The sequence below is a fragment of the Cupressus sempervirens genome, chromosome 3 (assembly GCF_028749045.1).
Source record: "Cupressus sempervirens isolate cs-2001-9-10 chromosome 3, ASM2874904v1, whole genome shotgun sequence".
Lineage (NCBI taxonomy): Eukaryota > Viridiplantae > Streptophyta > Pinopsida > Cupressales > Cupressaceae > Cupressus > Cupressus sempervirens.
In genome coordinates this window covers 1033591637-1033602698 of record NC_143120.1, presented here as the reverse complement: position 1 = coordinate 1033602698, position 11062 = coordinate 1033591637, and the positions used below count along the sequence as shown (strand labels likewise).

Sequence of the window (11062 nt, the reverse complement as noted above, 5' to 3'; positions counted from 1 at the left end):
GTTAATGAAAATGATGGCATGTTATTTGATTATGCTAACTATCAAGTGTCTAATTTATCAAAACACAATAGAACCAAACTAAACTCTAGATAATTTTTCCAATTAAATCCCTTTATTCATATAATTTAATATCTTCTATTTTTTAATAGATTATTTAATATCTTCTATTTTAAATACATGCTTATTATTAATATTATTATGTAATTTATAATTCACTTAGTAACTCCATTAATCATAAAATAATGACTAAACCATGACCTATCCCAATCCCATTTTACCTTAAACAATATACCATATACCAAGACACGAGGAGAGAGATAAAACGCAACCAACCAAAGATCCCACCTCGAAGCACATGCCTTTTTTTTGGCAGCCCTGAGTACGATTAATTTTAATTTTGAAGGTCACTAACAATTTGAGCCAGCTTCGCCACTTTGTCCTTCGCCCATCTGAATTTGTAATTTGTTCGTCGTTCACGGCAATACTTCTCAGGCAAAGGCGAGAAACCCCAATCTGTCTGCTAATCGTTTGCAAGTTCTCAACAAGAGCGCCCTAGATTTCAAGACAAGAAAACACCCAGCCCTCTTTGTTTAGGGCTTTACAACAATATTGGTGTTTGGGTCATAATGGCAGGAGAAGGAGAGAAGGAGAAGCCTCAGTTTGATCTAGACGCCAAGTGGGATACCTGCATTGACATTACTCTTCGCCGCTTTGTCTACTCCTCGCTTGCTGGAGCATGCTCTGCACTCTTCCTCTTCCGTAAGTCCTTTTTTCTTCCAGAAGTTCCTATTCAATACAATTCTTTACTCTGTATTGGGTTTTCCTTTTCAACGCCAATATGCTCGCCAGTCGAAAATCTCATAACGTTTGTGCTTGGAAAACAAAATTAGCACGCCAACTTTTTCAGATGTGAAATTTGTGCAGACACCATCGCTTGGTATGTATATTCACCAGGATTTCAGTCTAGTTTGGTTTTGTTATACAAGTGTTGGGTAGCCTTTGCCTTTGTTACCACTATCAAAAGGTATTTCTTGCGTTAAACTCACGCTAATCCTGAACGCCGGAAATGCTCCATCCGTGGGGTTTGATGCAGTGTTTAACTTAAATTGAACCCTTTTTAACGTCTTATGTGGTTTCAACATCCACCGTGAAAGCGCATTTGCTTTAAGATTGCTTTGTAAGAAAGCTTATAACTTTAATCTAACTATAACAAACCACAATTAACATATAGAATTTCAGTCCTCAAATTTGCACTGGACAGTTATTGAAATGGAAATATTTTCGATGACTTATGTTAAAACTATTTATACCTGAATCAGGTGCTTCCTTTTATACCTTCCTGAATCGGTCTTCTTTTGCTTTATCTAATTGAAGAACAAGCAGTCCATTGATATCTGAAGTATGTTGATTATTGATTTCCTTTACCTCAGCAGCAAGGATGGCGTAGAATTGATCTCAGAGATTCCATACGGCTTTGTCTCTTAGTTTGTAAGTTTTGAATATTGAATCTTCAGTGGATTTCCACAAGTCGACCTTCCACTCTTTGAATGGCATGGAAATCTAGTGCAAGGTTATGAACTACGGCATGGGATTAAGCTTGCACCACATTTCAAAGAAATGGAAAAATGGGACACCCTTGGTATAAAGTTTATGATTAATAGACCAGAGTCTTGCTAAATGTCCACTTAATGCAATGACAGAGACTTGAAATCAAATCAGGTGCTTACTGCTTCTTCACAACCTCTTGGAAATGGTAGTTTATTGAGTATTATGGGATACCCATCCAAACTACTTTGCTGTGGACATTCAATTGGGAATCCACTGGCAAAAGGTACATTATTTTTGATAGGTAAATGAAAATGCTCTTTTAATGGTAAAATTAATATCTTCAGTTATAGAGTATTTACTTAGCCACCCATGGGGAAAGCTGATATTCATTGACTTTCACGAACGAACTATTTATTAGAAAATAGCAGAAAGCAAAATGCAATGTCATCAGTATCTTAACAACTCATATTTTAGTAAGAATTATTAAATATCATTGTATCCATATATTCTTAGCCCCAGTTAACAAGATCAAATACAATCAAGTGCAGTGCAGATGAAAGAAACATTTTATCAAAAAAGAAAAGAGAGTTGAAGTTCTAGTCAGGTTAAAACCTCTCTCGCATCATGATTCCACAATAGATCCAATGATTCACCAAGTCTTGCAGAAAATTCAAACTTTATATTTAAGCAAACTGATATTTCCATAGACACTGAACAATGATGACTCATAACACTGTAAAAATAACTTTAAATATCTAAGTTGCCACTTTTGGTAAAGGATTGGGTACATACATGTGCAGGGTATTTTTAGTAATCATAGTGCACACGAAACAACTAAGAGGAGGGTGTGAATCAATTGTGTGCAATAACTATAAACTTCAAACTGCTTAAACTGATCACCAAACATAAATATAACAATGTATAAGAATATGGAAGCCAACACCTTAACACAAGCTTTTTTGCTCCTGAGGAAAACCCTGTTAGGGAAAAATCCCAGTGGGGATGATACCCACAAGATCGTGCGCTAATAAGAAAATGTCCCTTTTAGAGGACCTGACCCTGTTAGGAGTCGATAGAATACATTTAATACATTTGTCTCTTTTAAATAACTGAACCCTTGCTAAAAGGTTCCAACCTTGATAGGAGTTGATGAGAACAAAATGCTCATTGGTAGAGCACACTGCCCAGAGAAATCCACCTTCAAGAAGACTCACTGTTTGAGATGTGAAGGTTAAAGCCACCTTCAAGGATTAACAAATGCAAATGATGAAGCTGATGATGGCAGCACACTTGTCTTAACTATTCTAATGAAGTGCACTAGGAATGATAATAGATTCCACTCATACCTCTTCTCAAAGCATATGACAATCCTTCAGCTCTGCTCTAATATCCAGCATCAAGGCTCACATTACAACTAAGGAAATGCTTTGCTTTATACAATTTACAACCAAGCAATTTGGTCGACCTATCAGGATTTCCCAATGCACACATAAATAAATAAACCCATGCTAATGCATACATGTCTTCTTAAACAAATATACAACAATTACATAAATCAAATTACACGCCATGATCCAAATTAATGCTTGCTTCATTAATCAACATGCTACAACATCCTTTTGGCTACCAAAACAATGTTCCACATGCCACATGCCAACAATCAATCCAACATGGACCAAATGATCACAAATTCCAAAACATGTGCCAATCCAAGTTTCCTACCATGCATTATGCTCGCAAATCTTAAGTTCAGCTCGCCAACATGCTATATCCAATATACAAAAAATTGGCATATTTCTTTGTCCCCCTCCTTCAAGCAGTCTTCGTCAAAACAAGTGTAACTATTTCAAATCAACACATAAAGATTTGCTATCATAGACATAAGGTCTACAGTTACACTCATCCTGTAAGACATATCCATGCTTGCATGCTGTACACTGTCCGTGCTGCATCAATCAATACCTTGTAACACACAGAATCTAAGTCTATCTAACTCCATTCTGAAACTACAAAAGATACATTGACATCAATGACAAAATCTGTGATCAAGTCATCATGTCAACAACTCCTCCAACTCAATAATGCTCAACAATCTCCCTTATTCCTAACATTCTCCTGCTTTGGCATTGATGACAACATATGGTGAAAAACCATCAATCCAAAAACAATATCTGAATACAAGTTTCTGAATATCCTCAACATAGCTCTCCCTTAGACATACTTCTGCCCCGCTAGGAAACACTTCCCTCAAATGGAGTTTGTTCACATGATCTCTTCCTCTCTGGCATCAATGGCAAAGGGAGTCAAAATTATGGCAAACTCCCCACCGTCTTTGACATCAATCTCTTTTCTCAGCAACAATCTCTCCTGCTATGATACAGATCCCTGCAATTCCTTTGAACCAAACAACAAATCTGCTTCCAAAAGGCAAATCAAGTGCCACCAAAATCTGAAAACAAAAAACTGATTAGAAGAGCCCTCAAACTAGCTCTGCACAATGCGAATACTCCCCCTGAGGAGCAAAACCAAACATCAAGTCCAGGTGTATGAATATGCTTTATTTCTAGACTGCTTAATACCTGCATCAATCAATGGTTACAAGGCGAGGTCATCACCCCAAGCATACCTGTGAGATACTCAAAGGTGTCCTTAGGCAAAGGCTTGGCAAAGATATCTGTAATCTGTTTCTTAGAGCTTACAAAATTATAATATCACTTCCTTCTCTGCCGCTTTGTCTCTCAAGAAATGATGCTTGATTTAAATATGCCTAGTTTTCGAATGTAGCACTGGATTCATAGAATATTGATAGTGTATTATCACAATGTATAACAATAGGTTCATCAAAAGTCATACAATTATTTTTCAACATTTGCTTTATCCAAATCACCTGTGTACAATTATTTGCAGCAGTAACATGCTGCTCCAGCACTAGACTGAGATATACATTCTTGCTTCTTGCTCAACCAAGAAACATATCTCCCACCTAGGAACAAGGCTTGTCCAGTACTCTTCCTGTCATCAAGATTACCATCTCAATTTGCATTAGCGTAAGCATACAATATAAAATTCTTAAATCTGTCGTACCATAATCTATATCCAAAGTTTCCTTAAATTATGTGAATTCTTTTTATAACCGCTAAGTGTGTTTCCTTAGGTTGTGCTTGAAATCTTGCAGTAATTCAAACGGCATTAGATATGTTAGGCCTAGTGTGAGTTAGATATTGCAATTCTCCTATCATAGATCTGTATCTTGTCTGAAATGTATCAGGTGAATCATTAGTAGAAGTTAACTTACAACCTGCCTCCATGGGAATCCCTACTGGCTTACAATTTTTCATTCCAAACTTTACCAACAAGTCCTTAAGATATTTGGTCTGTGATATGAATATTCCATCCTTATTCTGTGTTATTTGCAAACCAAGAAAGAATTCCATCTCTCCTATCATAGACATCTCAAATTCATCTTCATCTCGTCACAAAACTTATTACTCATTTCATCATTGCCACCAAAGATAATATCATCAGCAAAGACTTCAATAATCAAAATACCTTCAGGATTAGTTCTCAAATATAAATTGCTATCTGCACTACCTTTCTTGAAAAATAAATGTAAAAGATACCTGTCTAATCTCGCATACCAAGCTCTTGGAGCTTGCTTCAAGCTATACAATGCTTTCTTCAACTTGTAAAGTGTGTCTTCCTGATCTGTTAAAGGAAACCCATCATGTTGCTTAATGAACACTTCCTCTCTAAGTTCTCCATGCAAGAAAGCAGATTTCACACCCATCTGATAGGCCTTAAAATTCTCACTAGTTGCATAAACCAAAAGTAATCTTATTGCTTCAATTTTGGCCACAGGAGCAAATGTCTCCTTAAAATCTATACCTTTCTGTTGTATCCTTTACAAACTGACCTTGCTTTGTTCCTTACTACTTCACTCTTGTTCATTTATTTAGTACCTATAAAATTCTTGTCTTAGGCCTAGGAACCAATTGCAATGTATTGTTCTTCTCAATCTGTTCTAATTCTTCTTGCATTGTTTTAACCCATGGTTTATCTTTATGTGCTTCATCAGTACTTTTAGGCTCAACTTGTTAAATTAAATATTGTTCATTCCTCATTCTTGCTCTATTCATTGCACCACTACTAGCATTATGAATGATCTAATCATCTGAATGATTCATCTAGTCAATTTTTTCAGTGGGTCTTGAGGATCATGGTCTTTTCCAATTTATTGATTCCGGTGATCCTCGGGATTTTAGCTTATGGCGGCTTTGCAATCTTCTGTTAGCACACTGGCATCATCGTGGGCACTTAAATGGGCATTACCTCTCTTAGCTTGCTCGGGAAGAGCTTGTCCTCGATTCGCTAGAGATTCAGACTCAACAGCTTGGAGTTTGTGATGCATGCCATGTTGGGAAGCAACATCACACACCTTTCACCAATGCCTATTCATGACGAGCTTCTCAGGTACTTCAGCTTGTTCATGCTGATATTTGCAGCCCTATGGCCGCTCTTGTTCTTGGGTCTAGGTGTTTTCTGTTGTTTGTTGATGATTTCGGTAGAAAAATGTGGGTGTATTTTCTTAAAATGAAATCAGATGCATTTCTTGTATTTAAGAAGTTTAAACCTTTAGTTGAAAAAGAGTCTAGGAAATCTATTATTACTCTTAGAACAGACAATGGGGGGGAATTTTGTTTTAATGGATTCTCTAAGTTCTTGGATACTCTTGGCATTTAAACGCCAAGCCACACTCCACACACCACAACAGAATGTGTAGTTGAATGTTGGAACAAAACAATCACCAAGAAGGCTCAATCCATGCTCGAACACATACATGTTCCGAAGCAGTTCCGGGCAGAAGTAGTTAACATTGTAGTTTATCTTTTGAACCGATCACCCACAGTAGCGGTCAAAGGTAAGACTCTGAAAGAGGCCTAGTCAGCTCGCAAGCCCAGAATCAGTCACCTAAAGTTTTTTGGCTCCCTTGCTTTTGTTTGGATCCCTGATGCATCACGCACCAAGTTAGATGCTAGGAGTCAGAAACTCATGCTTGCTGGATAAAGTAGCCTTCACAAAGCCTACTAGTTGATTGACAGTGAGATATCTCATCTCATGTATAATTGTGATGTAGTCTTTGATGAGTAGTGAGGACCATTCATGTTTGTTTCTCTTGTTCCTGATTCGACATAGCAACCAATGAAGGCTCATGATTTGGGAGTTAGGCTTCCATTAGGTCCACTTGATGGGAGGGCTCTAGTAGCTCCAGTTATACAAGTGATCTTTGTATAGATACCTCTAACTTCTCTTGCAAGATCACCCCGATTTGTAGATGCTTCACCTAAGTTTGATCTAAATTCTTTTGATGACGAACTTGATCACCAAGCATCTCCTGATACTAATGTTGGTCTTTCTCCTCTTTGACCTAAGTTGTGGGCTAAGACACTTGCCGATCTTCGTGATGATGAGCTCATTATGAGAGAACTCCTCGGAAAAGAGCAAACCTACAAAGTCTGTTAACTTTGCTCTCATGGCTAACATTTATAGTGTGTTTGAATCTCAAACATATTCCGAGGCTAAAGGAATTCTAGAGTGGGAATAGGCCACGGCATCTGAACATTAGAGCTTGCTAAAGCATAACGCTTGGGTCCGTTTTGATCTTTCACTAGGGAAGAAACCCATTGGCTACAAATGGGTTTAAAATCAAATACAATTCCGATGGTACTATGGATAAGTACAAAGCTCATTTAGTTGCAAAGGGGTTTTCTCAGCGTCGGGGCATTGATTATGAGGAGACCTTTGCTCCTATTGCAAAGATGAGCAGCATTATATTAGTCCTAGGCATTGCAGAGCAATTTGGCTGGAAGGTCCATTTGATGGACGTCAAGCGTGCTTTCTTGAATGGTTCTCATCTAGAGTGCTTTCCTGAATGCTTTTAGTAGAGTACAAGTAGTTCAGATATGTTCTTATCTTGTTTTTCTAGATATGATAGTTATCACCTTCAAATTTAGGACTTCCCTTTCTGTAAGCTAATCTGGATCTCTCCAAGCTGTTAAGCTTCCTTCTCAAAGAGGACTAGCAGCTCTGATACGAATTGTTAGTAATTACAGTTCACACCTCACAACTGTGAGAGGGGTGGGTTGAATCAGTTGTGTGCAATAATTATAAACCTCAAACTTCTTAACCTGATCACTAAACAAAAATATAACAATGCCTAAGAATATGATAGCCAACACCATAACACAAGCATTTTTGTTCTCGAGGAAATCCTTGTCATGGGAAAAACCCCGATGGCAATGATACCCACAAGATCATGCATTAGTATTAAATGTCTCTTTTAGAGGACCTGACCCTGTTTGGAGTCGATACAATACATTTAGTACATCTGTCCTTGTTAAAGGAAAAACCCCTATCAAAGGAATGAACTCTTGCTAAAAGGTGGCAACCTTGTTAGGAGATAATAAGAACAAAAGGTTCACTACCAGAGCACACTGCTGGAATTGAGAAGGCTAAATCCACCTTCAAGAAGACTCGCTGTCTGAAATGTGAAGGTTAAGCCACCTTCAAGTATTAACAAATCTAAATGATGAGTTCACCGATGACAAGACACTTGTCTTAACAATTCTAATGAAGTGCACTAGGAATGATAACAGATTCCACTCATGCCTCTTTTCATAGCATCTGACAATCCTTCAACTCTACCCTGATATCCAACATCAATGCTTACACATAATAATAATCAGTCCACACATTACAACCGAGGAAATACTTTCCTTTATACAAGTTACAACCAAGCAAGTAGGTTGGTCTATTAGGACTTTCCCAATGCACAAATAAATAAATAAACCCATGTTAAGGCATACATGCCATCTTAAAAAATATAGAACAATTACATAAATCAAATTACAGACCATGATCCAGTATTAATGCTCGCCACATTAATCAACACGTTCCACCATCCTGTCAGCTACCAAAACAACGTTGCACACACCACATGCTAGCAGTCAATCCTACATGGGCCAAATGATCCACAATATCGAAACATATGCCAATCCAAGTATCCTACCAGGCTACTGTACATTATGTTCGCAAACCTTAAGTCCACCTCGCCAACATGTTATATGCAAAATACAACAATGACCTCTAGCATACTGCTCTGTCATCGACCTACAACCAGTCTTCATCAAAGCAATTGTGACTTATTTTAACCAACACATAAAGAGCTCCGACTGTAGACATAAGGTCTACACTCATCATGCAACTTATATCCTTCTCATCATGCAACGCATATCCATGCTTGCATACTCAGGCATGCGATACACTATCCGTACTGCGCTGATCAATAACCTGTAACACACATAATCTAAGTCTGTCCAACTCCACTCAGAAACTAAAGAACATATATTTTTGATAAATAAACCCCCAAAATGGGGGCTATCCCAAATAACAGGGAACTGCAACAGAGCTACAGTTCACAATCAACAACACATTAGCAGCAGAAAGACAGCTGAAAACCCATCAGCAGTCTCAACTGAAACAGGCACACCTTTGCTCAAGTCATCATGTCAACAATGACAAAACCTGTGATCAAGTCGTCATGTTAACAACAATTCCAAATTAATAATACCCAACAATCTCCCATATTTCTAACAAGTAAGACAACTTTGTTTCTTGGGTACAGTGTGTTTGAGTATATATATATATCTTTATGCAAAAGAGCTGAAAACATACAGTTATATTATTACATTTGATAGTATGATACTTTATCAATGATCAATGATAGTTATAAATGTAAATACCGATTTTAGTTCAAAATTTCAATATTGTATCATATATCAACATGTCTAGGATGATTTAAACAAAAATTATTACAATTAGAAAATCTGTAATAAATACAATGATTTCTTTTTATATAGTGGTCTTCAATATTCATAAAAAAGATCTAGATCAATCTCATCGTATGGTTCAACATCATTTGAACCACAAGTAAATGGAGTGTCACTAGCACTAGGTGCATCATGTGTAAGAGTCTCATCATCCTCAATTATATTGACTCTAGTAAGCTCTGCAATAGATGCATCCAACTCAGTATGTGAAGGACTATGTACCAATGAGTACAAGTCTGTTTATTCTAAATGATCTCTCACTTGGGACCCAAAGTGAGTTAGTCTTTGTCAAGGATCTTCTTTAGCTAGCATAAGGAAGGTGGGTATTCTTGTTCTCTTTTTCTTCTCTTATCAAATGATGTTATTTTTGAGCAAAGAACTTTCCTCCTCTCCTTGTGCATTCCTCCAAAGGATTCCTTTACACTTATTGCAAGATATCTTTTTACAACTATCTCACCTTTTCTCAAAAGAGCTATGACCTCTTTGGCTTGGATTACATATACATTGTTTCTTAAAGGATATCTCCTCAGTGTTAAAGGTGTTTATCCCTGATCTTTTCTATAAGATGCCACCATAGCTCGATGTTGCCATCTTAAGGAGGGTGGCATAGATGCGGCTTCGTTGTTGCTAATTTTGTGGGATTTGCTAATGAATGGTTTACTTTGTTTGGTCATCCTTATTCAAATGTGTCATATCCCCTTCTTGATATAGGATTAAATAATAAACAATAATACTTAAATGAATGGTGTACTTTGTTTGGTCATCCTTATTCAAATGTGTCATATCCCCTTCTTGATATAGGATTAAATAATAAACAATAATACTTAAATGAAAAATATTAAAAATTAAAATAGAAAATAATTAAAATTTAGTGAAGTTAAACAAATGGTTAGAAGGCATGAATGGAAAAGTTGTCTCTCCCTCAAATGAGAGGTACAAAAGGGAGAAAAGAAAACTTCATTTGAGGGGGAAAGAGGAGGAAGAAAGATTTAAGCATACGAGTCAAGAGGAAGGGAAGGAAAGAGGATAAGGAAGTGATTTCAAAAGGCAAAGGTGACTTACTCTTTGAAAGGGTTGTGATTATGAAGGGTTGTAATTAATCAATAGGTCTGTGACTATGAAGGATTGCAACTCTTCCAAAGGGTTTAGTTATGAAAGGTTGCGACTCTTCGAAAAAAGGACAATTAAAGGGTTGTGACTCTTTGAAAGAGGGACAATTATGAAGGCTTGTGACTTCGCAAAAGTCAAGACACGATGAAGAGGTGTGACCTCTCCCTCGCTTAGAAGATATAAGGGGAAAGGAGGATCGAATGGAATGGGGGGGGGGGGGTGGAATACGAGTAGAGGAGATCTAGTGCAGATTCAGTGCAGAAGTATAAGGAGGGATCTGAATTAAGAATCAAAAAGGAAAGAAGAAAATAAGATATGTAGATATAGAAGAAGATATGCAGATCTAAATGGGATATGTGCAGATTTGTAAAGTAGTAAAGATGGATTTGAGAAGTGAGATACAGGAATTTGGAAGGGCAGGAGTTGTTGTCTAACAGATGTATCTTTTCATAACTAAAGGGTATGACCCTTTCTTAAGGGCGTTAAGAATGAAAGGGCGTGATTATGTAATATCCCGA

At 37.2% G+C, this 11062-nt stretch overlaps 1 protein-coding gene across 4 annotated transcripts in view; it reads left to right on the top strand.

The window, feature by feature from the left end:
- The first annotated feature begins 326 nt into the window (after nucleotides 1-326).
- Nucleotides 327-11062, top strand: part of LOC149570264 (MICOS complex subunit MIC10-like) — an 80206-nt gene continuing 69470 nt past the window's right edge. For all 4 annotated transcript variants that reach the window (XM_089822900.1, XM_089822898.1, XM_089822899.1 and 1 more), the window contains exon 1: nucleotides 327-759. In XM_089822900.1, the coding sequence (XP_089679026.1) occupies nucleotides 627-759 (133 nt within the window). In that variant the 5' untranslated portion in view covers nucleotides 327-626. The remainder of the gene's footprint in view (nucleotides 760-11062) is intronic.